The sequence below is a fragment of the Rattus rattus genome, chromosome 2 (assembly GCF_011064425.1).
Source record: "Rattus rattus isolate New Zealand chromosome 2, Rrattus_CSIRO_v1, whole genome shotgun sequence".
NCBI lineage: Eukaryota > Metazoa > Chordata > Mammalia > Rodentia > Muridae > Rattus > Rattus rattus.
Genome location: NC_046155.1, coordinates 7,495,778 through 7,509,032, shown reverse-complemented (window position 1 = coordinate 7,509,032; position 13,255 = coordinate 7,495,778). Strand labels below are relative to the sequence as shown.

Below are 13,255 nucleotides of genomic sequence, written 5' to 3'. Positions count from 1 at the left end.
TACAGTCCATGAGGAATACGCCAGTGCTGCCCAGGAGCCTCCATCACAGGCATTTAGTTACGGCAGTCCAGACAGACAACAGCGAGTGTGTTCTCACAGGGAAGCTCAGATTTAGTTCTACAAGAATATTTTCATAAAAATCTCTTGGAAACTCTCATGTTCACACTGTGGCAGTCACTGCTGGATTTACATCACCATTGTTGGTTTTCTGCCTGTTCTGTTTTTTAATCTTTATACTTCTATGCTCTTGCTATATTTGGGCTATCTCCTCTCCACCTCTTTTAACTATTCCTTTTCAGTTTGCCCATTATGGTTCTGACTCTATGTTTTTTGTGTCATTTTTTGAAGTTGCATAAAGAATTTCAAAGTACATATTTGGCTTTTCACGCTCAAGATTTTGCTCTGAGTTTGGCATCAGCTGGGGAAAGCTAGTCACCAACAAGAAGTAGGCACCTCTCCCGTCTCACCACCATGGCTCACATGTCCCTTCTCTGAACCCTGAGAATATGTTAGACCACAGTCCGTTTCACTTTCAAACTACTTCTGAGAGCTGCAAAGAAGAGCCTGTGCTTCTCATGTTGCTGTGACTCTTCCTATGTGCTGTCACACAGCTGGAAAAATGGCTGGAACTCTCCTACAGCAGGCAGATAGCTTGCAGTGGTCCATTCAATTGTGTTCCTGAAGGACATGGCCACTGGATGTGGAATGTGGAGTAATACTTTTTCCCTGAAGCACCCGAGACATGGAGGTGCTTCCCCAAGGCCCACAGCTCTGCCCTGGATGCCATGGGGCCTTACTATGCTTGCCATCTGTGCTACTTCACAGACCAGTTCTTAAGGCTTCGCTCAGCTCTGCCAATGTAAAGGGATGTCTCTGAGGGACCTCTTTGGATATGTTTCTAAATAGGTCTTGGTCCTCTGGTTCCCAATGCTGGCTTTAAGGTTATCCTGCAGGTGCTATAAAGATGGAAATGAGACCTAGCCTAGGCAAACCTCCAGGGCTGTGCACAGTAAGGAGTTCTGTGGATTTCTGACTAACCCCCTTTATCCTTTTAAACTACTTTTGAGTTTCCAAAATCTCTTGGTCTCACATGATTCCTGCAAGGGTATTATAGTAGGAATTATTAAGTGATACCACAAGGTGAGCAAAAGGCTTAGATGCCCAGGCTCGCTAGTACACACCATATACAGGTCTGTAGAACACTAGCTTCTATGCTCTTGAGAAAGCTTCTCTCAAACAAAGTCAGCACTGAAAGGCACACGGGAGAAGCCAGGGAGGGGACATTTGACACTGTTTAGACTGTACACACACTCTCAAATGCCACTTCAAAATCTGTCATGGTTCCTCCAGGGGCCACAACCTCTGTCCTACATACCAAGCTTGTTCCCCAAAGCCTATTCACTTTCTCTGGAAATGCTTAGGTGATACCTGACCCTCCTGGAGGAACAGAGCCAGCACTCTGTTCCCCCTATATCACCAGAAACTGAGCTGTGGCCACTACAGCTATATGAGCATATCCAGATAGCTGAGGCAGAGATTCCTGTCACCTGCTGTATGCGGACTTACAGTAGAGCCTTTTTTGGTCTCGGGAGAGCTGCACCTACACGGAGGACTGCTTGAGTGTACACTATACTACACACACTCACACTTTTCCATGTGCCTATAGCATCTCGATGACAAGAAGCCATCACGGAAGATCTTCCATCTCCTTGGCCACATCCAGCCTTCTGCCTGCACCAGAATAGTCATTCCTACCATCAACCTGGAGCTTCTGGCAAACATGTGCCACTCAATGGCAGTGAGAGTCCTTGGAGCCCCTGCAGATATCTACATACTACAGCACTGAATGTAGACATAATATATCAGAAGAGAATTGTCAGCACTAGACTAGACCTGTTCAGAAAGTGTCAATAAGACACCTCTACTAGTAGAATGAACCTGCTTAGTTGGCCCTGCAGCTCCTTAGGACACTAGGTACTCTTCAGGCTCAGAGACCATGTAAGCATGGGCTGCCTTTGGCTTCTGATGCCACCCAGCAGACACTCATGCTGGACACCTGCCCTCTCAGGTACACAAAGACTCTGCCTAGCCTGAGATTATTCAGGGAATCCAGGTAAGAATGTAGTCTGAGAAGCTAGTAGCCCAGACAGCAAGGTCAACCACAGCCCATCCCACATTCCCAATAGGTGCGTGCTATGGCCAGGCTGCTACTCACGTGTTGCACACGGCCATTGTCTGACACGTCTCTCCTGTGCAAAATTCTGAGATTGTGCTATACTGCAGGTTGATGTGGTGAAAAAATGTTGTTGCTGGAAGAGAAGCAAAGGGCCTGGTGAGTAAACTCCTCTGCTCCAGTTGGTGTGACAGGCAGTGGGTTTACCTGAGTTCAGCCTGTCCATTGACTACTGCTCTGGGGGTACTTGGAGATGGGGGAGGCTCCCTGCCCTGCAGCTGCTGTACCCGCCTCCCCACCCGCACGCACTGTTGCTGGCCAGCCACTCGTTGAGGTCGATCTCCCGGGGCAGCACTACCAGCTCCTTGAATTCAAAGTCAGTGATCCTGGACTTGGTGTGCTCTGGCTCCAGGTACACCTTCTTCTCCTCTGCAGCAGGTTTCTTGCCGTTTGGCTTTGCTTTAGACTTCCTGCCAAGAAAGAAGGATGGCATGGTCATTACATGTCCCACCTGGGCCCAAACCACAGGGTTCTGGGGAAGGATTTTTGAACATTGGGCTAATTAAGTCAGATGCAGGCAAGGAGCGAGGTTACCAAAGGCCAGACTTCTCTGGGTAATTGGGTGGCTATGATACCATAGGCCAATCCAAATGGTCATGAACCTATAGAAATCCTGGTGGATAGCACTGTGGACCTGGGCTGCAACACATGTGTGACAGCAGGGGGCAGCACCTGATGCCTGAAACATAAACTTCTTTCAAAAAGCTTAAGTAAAAGTTCTGAGGATGTGAAAGCTTAAAGTTCTGAAGATCTAAGAAAGGAAGTTAAGGTAATAAAAAATATTCAGATTTCTATCTTCTCCCTCCAAGCTATTGCCATACTGAGACTTCAAAGGTTCAGGAAACCTAGATTCAATGATTTAACCAGATCACTCATGTGGTGGGGTCTGGAAACTGCTTACCAGCATGTTGCCAAAAAGAGCTACTTATCCCTGTAACGTCTAAAACATTGATTTCTAAAACATCTGTCTCCTATGTTTACTTTCTTTATGATCAAACTAGAGATTACTGTCAATGTCGGCCAGAGACGTATTAGTTTTGTAAGAGACATGATGCATATTCCAGGAAGGTGTTCTGCCTTTTATGCAGAATGACGGGTCTTTATATCCTAAGTAAGGACCCATGGCACCCCAGAGGGCAGACGGGGGCCATTGGTTGACTTTACTATAGCATGTATCACAGCTGCCAATCAGGCACGGTCATAGTACAGACAGAACACATTCCACTCTCTCAACCCTTGAGCATAGACATGGCAGAAGTGGTCCGCAGCTCCTCAAAGGTTCTAACATGCTCATATCACCTGTTTTAGATGATATTATTCTCACCTCCCTGTCACATCATCTTGTTTTAGACCTTAACCTCCACACATCAGCTATTAAATAAGGTTCTGCCTGACTGCTCTGAAGAATGTTGGTTGTGTGTCCTTCCAGAGTCAAACTTATGACCACCATTTGTGGCCTCATCCATTGGCTTATTAAAACTCTTTTTACCTGGCTGCTCATTAATTGCTCTAAACCAAGTATCACCACCACCCTTATCTCTCCCACATCACAAACTCCTTTAACTCCTCAGAAACATGCTTTGGGGGCACACTGGATTCTGCAGACTACAAAAAGATCTTACCCCCCAGTACTACCATCCAGCTGCTACGTACAAACACTTACAATGCCTCAATCAATTCTCTGCAAGCATTCAAGGTTACTGCTGCCTATCCACTGGCTGGTCTTGGACTTGTGCCCTGGTGTTCCTTTTTCTAAAACTAGGAATGGGACCCAGTGAAGAACCCTTGCCAGTTCCCATCACAGGAGTGCTTTCCTGCAGTCCTGGGCATAACCCCTGGTGCTGCCACTGGAGTAGTAGGACTACTTCTCTAGCTATTTACCATCAGTTTTCCTCAAGTTCGTCAGGATCTTGACCAGGTGGCTCACATTGTAATTGCTATAAGATTAGTGAGGATCAGATTTACTAACAGCAGAGAGAGGTGGTTTTTGTCTTTTCCCCAGAAAGGAATGTTGCTTTTATGTCAATCAGTTGGGTAGAATAAAAACAATCAGATCTAACAACTGCAGACAGGTCTCTAAAACATAAGAAACAGCTCCATGCCTCTGGCCAGTGGATCATTGATGGTTCAGTAAGGAATTAAATACTACCCTTCTTACCCTAGCTCCTTTTCTTAACACTATTGTCACAACCTGCCTCATAAACTTCTTGTCTAGATTTCTTTAACAACGGATCCAAGATTTCTAACCAGACTTTTAATCAGTTGCTATTACAGGGTTACTGGTCCCTAGCTAGGAAGCCAGAGGCCTGCAACTCCTGATTTATACCTTGACATTGAAGATCAAACTTGCCCCAAAGATTTCAATGACCCCATTCAACAGAGAGTAGTCTAATGATTACACTGCTCCTTTCTTTCTTTTTTTAAGATCCAATTGATAAGATATAATTGCCCACTTAAACATACAAAGCCCTACGGTACCATCCATCCCTTAAGAACATTGATAACAACCTGTAAATACACAGAGCAACATTGCTTCTTTCTTGACCCCTGATTGTTTAGCAACAGTGAACAAAGAAAGGGAAAATGTAAACCTCTAAAGGGACTCAAGTGGTCAGGCCCCATCCCTGAGAATCTCCAACTGACAGGCTCTGTTCACAGAACACTCTAATGGCCATAATGGCCTGACCAGCCCCTAGAGACACATGGCCAAGCTCAGGGCTTAAAATTCTACCAATCCCCCTAAGTTCAGGACATGAAATCTCACCAACTCACCCTGGAAATCCCTACCCTGGAGAGCTCCACCTCCAAAAAAACTTGTATGGGTGGCTCTTACCCTTCTAATGCTGTAACCCTTTAATAGAGTTCCTCGTGTTATGGTAATCCCCCAACCTTAAAATTATTTCATTGCTACGTTATAACTATTACTTCATAAACTATAATTTTGCTGTTATGAATTGTAATGTAAATATCTGATACGTAACCCCTGCGGTTACAACCCACAGGTTAAGAACCACTACCTCCTGCTGTTTTTTGCTTCTCATTTGAGCAGATGCAGCCGCCCTCCTGTGTCTTTCCCAATAAATCTCTTGTGTGAGGTTTGTTGTTTGTGGTGTGGTTTTGTGGTATTCCTTGGCTCCCACCTGCTAGGATACCTTTCCCCTCAGAGCTGCAACACTTGTATAAGGACATTCCTGAGCAGAGGCCCCATGGGCCACACACACCAAGGTTCTTCCTTCCAGGCAGGCCAGTTCAGAAAGGTGCACAGCTACCATCAAAGCTTCAGAGGAAGGAGCACCCATGGGAGGTACCAGGTTGCTAACCCAAAGAGGTCTCCCAGCCCTGTCACCCTTCGTGGAGTGAATGCAAGAGAAAACAACCCCCAGGGTTAAGGCTCTGCCTAGCACTGAGACTCCCCCTACTAGTTCCCATGTAAAGGCAGAGGCAATAAGAGAACCCAGCCTCCTCACATTCCAAACTGCACAAGACTCTTTGTTAAATTTCTACCTTGTTTTGAAAAGTTTTTTTTAAATAAAATTATGTTGCTCTGATAACAGAAAGTGAGCTTATTAACCCTATTTTAAACAACAAATATATGTCTTTAAAATGTATTGTTTTCACTTGAATAGAGATCCTAAACTTATGAAGCAGCACACCCCAGTCTCACACATGCTCAATTCCTCCTGTTCAGTTACTCAAACACTGGCGGCAGCACTGAGCCTTCGGCTCTTGGTGAACAAACTTCTAGGCAGGCACTGAGATGGGATGTGACCCTTATGAAAGGAGACCTACAGAGCCCGACTGTCAGTGATTACCTGGCCTGAGTTATGCTTGTCTACCAGAACAGATGGCTCTGCTCAAGTTTCTGTCATGAACTAAGTCTGTGAGTGATTAGAAAGACTTGTTGACCTGAAGTCTCCCTGGTGAGCTCCTTGAGATAGTCAAATGAAGTAGTTTACAGATGCTCCTGGCTGGCCATGTCAGACTAGCACACTGGATAACAGGCCCTTCTAGGCATTGAGCACACAACGCTAGAAACAAATGAGTCTCTACCAATCTCTGAACTACTAGCACCCACAGATCTGACATGGTCAGGCTTCAGGATCAGAGTACTGGGTGATAAGTCTGAGAAGCACAATGAATGTTCCCATAGCAAAGCTGAGTCTTGTCTTCACGTAATCAAATTAATTCTTCTGACTTTTAAAAATATGAGGTAAATTGATACTGGTATGAAGCCTTGTGACCAGAAAAGGTTGGGTTTTTTGTTTTGTTTTTATCAGAAACTCTTAATATGGCATTCTATGGGAGGTGCTGACAGTTGGAGGTCCAAGGAAAGAAACACAGTATGGCCTTCTCTAGTAAGGCAACCAATTCCAAGGAGCACCTGCTGTCCAGAGCCTACAACAGACCAGGGAAGTAAGAAGAGGAGCAGATCCAACAGAGGGGTCCTGTGACCCAGAAGCAGTCTCCTTGTGCCCACCTGCTTCACAGGAGTGAGGAGCAGCTAGACCACCCAGCAGGGAAGAACAGTGTATTAAAGGAATGACATATGGGTCTTGGAATCCTTCAATCAGGAGGATGCAAGCAGTGGTGCAGGAGGCAGCCTTGGCTCAGATTCTCACCAGGCCCTCTCCAGTTAGCCCCCTGTCCAGATGAAGATAAATGTAGGTAGGCCTTCAGGCCAGGGTACCAGCTAGATACCTGTCTTTCTGTCCTGAGAACACAGGCAATTAGGCCAGCTACCATGCATGGCATTAGGAGGCAGCTTGGCTTGGCCCTGAATTCTGTGTTCCACAGCCCCAAGAGGCTACATGGGGGTAGGGTGAAAGGTCTTTCTGACTGTGACCTATTTTTTCCTTTCTTGTGCTTTAAAAGGTTGCTGGTGGTTTATTTAAGAGAAAGAGGAAAGAAGAATGTTCTCTGAATGCCAGGGAAATGTTTTCCTTTTGGCTTCTCGTGGCAGAGCTTAGCCTTAAAAGGCGATGTGTGCTTGGCCTCTAGGGCAGGGCCAAAAGCAGCCAAAACCAGGCAGAAGACAGTGTAGGGTACAACCCAGCCTTTAGGCTCCTGGCACAGCACAGGCTCTAAGGGAAACAGCATGGAAATCTGTTAGGGCAGGTGTGGGTGTACCACATAGAAAGAGAGCACTTTAAGGCCCCAGCATGAGCTTGAGTCCTTTTGGCCCAGCAGAGTAGACTTCAGCCTCTCTGGGAGTTGTGGACAAGCTCCAGGAGGGGCTCTGCCAATGACTTTGGGACACATACACTCCTTGTCCTCAGCACTTCTCTGAATCCTTGTCTTCTACTACTGATGTGTGCTAAGTTCATCACCATTCAGTCAGAAAGAAGAGACCCATCTCTCGAACGCTGGACCAGGCCTGTAGTGTCCTCAAAGGGTAGGTTTTCCTTGAAACTATCAACTACCTTCTGTCTTCTGTGTATCCTATCTTAGAAACTAAGACTATGCTGGTGAGGGCCAAGCTGTCAAGTCGTTTCCATGCTCTGTGGCTTGGGATGTTCACCTGCAAACTAAAGGGAGTAAAGACAGGACAACTAGGAAGGTGGCTGGTAAGAACCAGCCATCACCATGGCTTTGAGCACAGTTGAGGATCCTTTCAGGGAGGGTATCCTATGAACAGCATTTTACCCTTACTCCCACTCACAATTACAAGGGAGGACATAGCTCCTCTGGGCAGAAGCTACTCCCCAACCTAGTGGGGAAAGGAGTCCCTGAAAGGCCTCCCTCCTTCTAGAATGGGCCACAGGAACTTTGGGTGATGTTAAAAGGCAGCAAGTAGATGTCATGCTAGATGACAGCATGTGCACATGAAGCCCAAGCCTTTCCTGTTTTAGTCATATCCCCATTTAGTTGCTGTCCCCCATCACATGGGCTCAACTTGAACCCTGGAACATAGTGCACTCTGGGACACTATACTGCCAACCTAAGTTTCTCAGTCCTAGTCACAGAGTCCACACTTAAGCAAGAGGAACAAGAGGTAACATAGGACCCACATTCTGCTTGAGAAGAATATGGTAGTTGCTAGTAGAAAGGCTTCTTGAAGGACATCAAAAGCCTCACTCTTTTCCTGACGGGGTTTTAGCCAGGGCAATAGAATCATCTAGAGGACCAGTTTTAGCTCCTTCGCCAGTGACTCTTTTCACACGGTTAGGTTGGGCAAACAAATATCTCCCAGGCTCTGAGGCAGGCTGAAAAGACCATACATCAGTGGCTGGTCATACCTGCACACTTTCCTGAGGTCACAGGCTCTGCCAGCTTCACTTATACCACTCGCCACTGTGACCCATTTAGAGGGAGGACTATACAGACAAAGGCTTGAGTGAGCAGCACAGAGACTGTACTATAGGGACTAGGGAGTGGGTGCCACATGTCAGTATACCCACAAAACTGCTATAAGCTCCTGGAAAAACACTCCCAAAACAAAGCTCCCAACAGCGAGGCTGAGGCTGGCCCCTGAAGAGCATTTTTAGTTAAGTAAAATGCCTACTTTAGAGGTATACACGCTCTACCAGAACCAGCTTCTTCTTGCCTCCCACACATTCACCTGGCCTTAGATTCCTACTCTCTGCTTCAATGCCTCTGCTGCCACAGTGCTCTGTCCTCCCTGCCCATATGGCAAACTCCCCCTAGTCCTCTAGGACCCCAACTATGAAGTGCCACATCTTCTATTCTAGCTGGCACATCCCATGACACTGAACCCTTTGGCATCCCAAGCACCAACTATGATCCAATCCTTATTCAAAGTCTGACCTCTGAGGAGCAAAAGAAATTTGCAGAGTTAGTAAAAAGAATCTCTATGGCAATGAGTTGTCAAGCATGAAACTGGGATGGTTCTCATACTGTTGGTAGGAAGTAGGCCAGCAGCATCTTTCTGGGACCAGGATGGTAAGATGCTATGTTGGCATCTGCTCTTGGCCTGCAGTGAGGCTTAGCCTGCTTCCTCCCTCCCCACAAAGCCCCATTTGGAGCTCCACCTTAACTTCCCCAGCCTCTGACCCAACACAGATGCTCACAAAGCAAAGTACTCTAGGAGAGAAATGCTCAGACTTGGGAGAGGCATACATGGCAAGTCAAAGAATGAAGGACTTAAGAGCACTAAGGTCTGAGGATGGTGGGAAAGGCATCCAAGAGTCTTGAGACAAAGTTCATCACTCCAAAGAAGTAGGAACATTGAGTGTGGACATCTTAGGCCTCTAGAGAAACAGAGAATGTGTTTGCTTCCCACCTTCCCACCTGAACAGCCTCAGCTAAGTTAACAGTTAGAGTGGGAATTTATCAATGAGAGACCAGAAGTTAGCTTCTAGAGACCTGGGGTTAACATTAAGGAAGGAGATGTTAAATACTAAGGGGTTAGGGATAATACTCACGGGCTAAATATTAGTAAACGGGGAGTATGGCAAGCAGGCAGGGGCATGAGGATCTTAAAGATACAAGCCCTCCTGGGCCAGGTCTGTGAAATACTACTATTTAGGTAGAGCACAGCTAAAAGCTAAGAAGAGAGTGCTATGAGTTATTCTACCGGGGACTCCCATATTTCTAGTCAGATGCAGCCTACTCAAAGCACTAACTTTAAGCATAATGACCTCTCTTCCTATCACTGTAGAGGCTCCTTTGACAACAGAGCACAAGCTAGCATAGCCCTCATAGCACAGTTAAATACTACCAGGCTCTCCCCAACCCCTCAATAGCTGGTCCCCCACTGCTGGACTGTGAGTATGTTCACTCCTGGTTACCATCTCTTCTGCAGCAATTATCAGGGCTTAGGTCTCTGTGGTACCCAGAAAGTTCAGTTCCAATACTGAAAGCCGATATCTGGACCAAGTCCTCACTAACTCCACTGCCTAATGCCTGGCTTCAAGGGCCAAGATAGGAAGATCCTCCCAGTCCTATCTTATCCTCCTCCTTCAGCACTACCATACTACACACAGGTTGAGATGATCAGAAGCAGTGAAGAGGGTCACTGGAGCGCTCTCTCTGTCTCTCTCTCCCTCTCTCTCTCTGTCTCTCTGTCATTCTCTCTGTGTGTCTCTGTGTGTCTGTGTTTCTATGTCTCTCTCTCTCTCTCTCACTCTCACTCTCTTTCTCCCCCCTGTGCCCCCCATCCAGAAAGGTTAGGACCCCAGATAAGGCACACTTTCATTAATGTCCCTGACCCAGTAAAGGACTCATACACCTGGAGAACAAGGCACTGAATAGACAGACACACCAGGGCTAAGGTGTGCTTAGACAGTAACCACTTATCCTCACTTAACACAGTGTGATTCTCCGGAAGGCCAGGCTAAGCTCTCTCCCAATGGGATCTCCCACAGTATAAGCAACCAGGTGTCACTGGCAGTTGAGTGCCATTTCTTAGCCTACTAGAGCTGATATTTGGTATCTGTTAACCACATATATGCAGAAATACAAACACTAAAATGTGTGTGGCCCTCTACTACTACCATTAATCAAATTCCAGGTTTGGGCAGATGATGCCACCATCTAAGTTAGGGTAAATGATACCACTACCTTGCTTCTTCTAAAACTTCACAGCGTCACACTGGAATTGACAGTAGTTCTTGGTTCTTGCTTGCATCCCCTGTGGATGCTCAGGTAATGATGTAGTGACAATGGCCCAGAGGAGCAGGTAGGGTCAGAGGTGACCAGAGACAGGTAGGTGGCACAGAAACCCATTCCAGAACTCACCAGCCAACTGCAAGGGACTATCACAGGCTGGATTCATGCATGTCAAGGCCTCACAAAGAGTTCTATGCTTTGGGAGTTCACATTTAAAGGGGCACTGGAAAAGCAAATGCTATTTACTTTCATTTTAAATAATAATGGTCCTGCTGGGCATAGTGGCACACATCTTTAACCCTAACACTTACTAGACAAAGGCAGACAGATCTCTGTGAGTTCAAAGCCAGGCTAGTTACACAGTGAGTTCCAGGACAGCCAAAGCTATACAGAGAGACTGTGTCTCAAAAAAAGAGGAAGGATGAAAGGGAGGGAGGGAGGACAGGACAGGACATGATAGGAAAGGGAAAAGAAAAGATGGATGACAGTGGCCCATTTTGTTGAGACAAACACGCGATTCCTACCTGGAAGAGAAAACTGACTGGAGTCCAAAAGGCATTGCCTCTTCCCTCCTGACTGGGGAACACGGCCCCAGATTGACTTGAAACTGCCACCCCACCAGCAAGTCATCCACATACCTCCCACTCATCCACCTGCATTCCACACACACCCCAGACTTGGAGAAAAAACACCACTGCTGGTAGGAAGTCTGAAAAGCTTTCCCGACAACACTCCAGTAGCAGCTATCATACATCAAGCACCTGGGATATAGCATGTCACTTCTCTGGACACTCAAGGACAGGCTCCAGGACATTCTTGCTTTGGGTAGCCAAGGTTCATGCCAAAGAGAGACAGACATTGGCCAAAAAACACGAACCCAGACAAACTTGCTGATGATAAAGGCCACTGACTGTCCAGCAGTCTCCAGAGGGAGCAGAGTAGGACTCCTTATGTAGCAAAGGCCCAGCGCGGGTGGCTGTGCTCCTATGTAGCATGCAATGAGCTCAGTGGCTAGACTGGCCAAGCTGCACCAATTACCCCAACACCAACCCCAAAGGCGGCACGCCCACCCCAGCACAGCAGGCTTTTTTACTGAGAAGGCAATCAGGACTACAGCCAACCACCTCCCAGGCAGACAGTGTTTAGGCAGGCTGTTACCTGAGCACTTTGCTGACGGCCTGAAGCACCATTTTACACCGAAATCCAGTTTTGGGAGGATGGCTGAGCAGAGTTCGCTCTGAAGGGAGACTGCAGTGCTCTCCAACCATGATGTGGGGATTGCAGAGCTGGTGAGGGAAAGTGGGGTCCAAGCAATGTAGCTCTGGGTTCCCTCCCTCGGAAGTGCCCTCCGCCCTTGCTCTAGGCCAATGAGAGCCATGGCAGAGACAAACAGCTGCTCCCTTTACACAGTAAGGGCCGCCCAGGCTGGTGAAATAGGGGAGTGTCTGAACTGCTTTTGCAAAGTGAAGAGCTGGCTGGGCAGGGTGAAATCAGCAAGGCCAGAAGGGAGGAGAAAGGGTGGACCCAGCAGCCAGAAGGGCCTGCCAGAGAGATCCAAGTCACACCTGGGGGCCCTCCCTTGCCATCTAGACCTAAGCTGAACACAGCCTTGATGAGGGAAGCCTGGAAACAGCAGGCAAGCAGGGTTTTCTTAACAAGCACTCTCAGGACAGGGATCAACAGGCCATTAGGGTCCTGGCAGAGTGGACCCCACTAGCTGCTACTACTCTACAGGTGGGTGTCAGACAGCTTTTTGAAAAGGGTCAGCAGGCTTCTAGGGAATCTGGAGGACACAAAGCTGGTTCTGGACAGTTCTGTTCCTCAGGTCTGCCAGTCAGGATCACTGCCACTATGAACCATAAGCAGCAGGAATATCTGGAACACCTCATAGGTACCCAAATTGTGTAACCAAGGCCTTGTTTATGGGAGACCATCAAGCCTTAGAAATTAGATACCTGGGAGTGGTCACTCCCACCCCAACTCATCATGGGCAGAATAGTCAACATGGACTGACAGGGAGGTACTGCCCCCAAGCTCCACTATGATTTGGGTGGGAGTCAAGCTTCCATTCTCCTGCCAATCAAGAGATGGACACTATAGAACTTCTCCACAGAGATAACAGGTATGAACCAGGCTTGGGTTTTTCTTACATTTTCTCTGGAGTTAGATAGAGACTATTTATGGGATGAAAAGGGAAGATGGCCTTCTCTTAACCTCCCACTAAAGTTCTCCACATGATTTATTTCTGATCCAGGAGCCCTGGCTCTCCTGCTAGGCTGTCTGTAAAGTCTTCACTATACAGAGCTCTTTCCTCTCAGGAAGAAAAAGGATTGTTCAGCCACAAGTGAGTAGGTGAGTGCTAAAAAGCTTGGCCCTACCTCCTGGAGGGTGGTCTGGTTACAAGAAGCTGAGCCTTTGAATAATATACTTCCTGGTAGTAGTATATAAAAAAGT

The 13,255-nt window shown here is 47.1% G+C and overlaps 1 protein-coding gene across 7 annotated transcripts in view; it reads right to left on the bottom strand.

The window, feature by feature from the left end:
* Window positions 1–13,255, bottom strand: part of Mob2 (MOB kinase activator 2) — a 56,697-nt gene that overhangs the window by 5,447 nt on the left and 37,995 nt on the right. For 4 of the 7 annotated variants that reach the window (XM_032891394.1, XM_032891398.1, XM_032891399.1 and 1 more), the window contains exons 2-3: window positions 2,483–2,643; window positions 2,216–2,309 (exon numbers count right to left, since the gene is read on the bottom strand). In XM_032891394.1, coding sequence (XP_032747285.1) covers window positions 2,216–2,309; window positions 2,483–2,643 — 255 coding nt within the window. Of the gene's footprint in view, window positions 1–2,215; window positions 2,310–2,482; window positions 2,644–11,959; window positions 12,128–13,255 lie in introns of those variants that run through there. The other 3 variants (XM_032891397.1, XM_032891393.1, XM_032891400.1) reach the window with 3 other exon arrangements.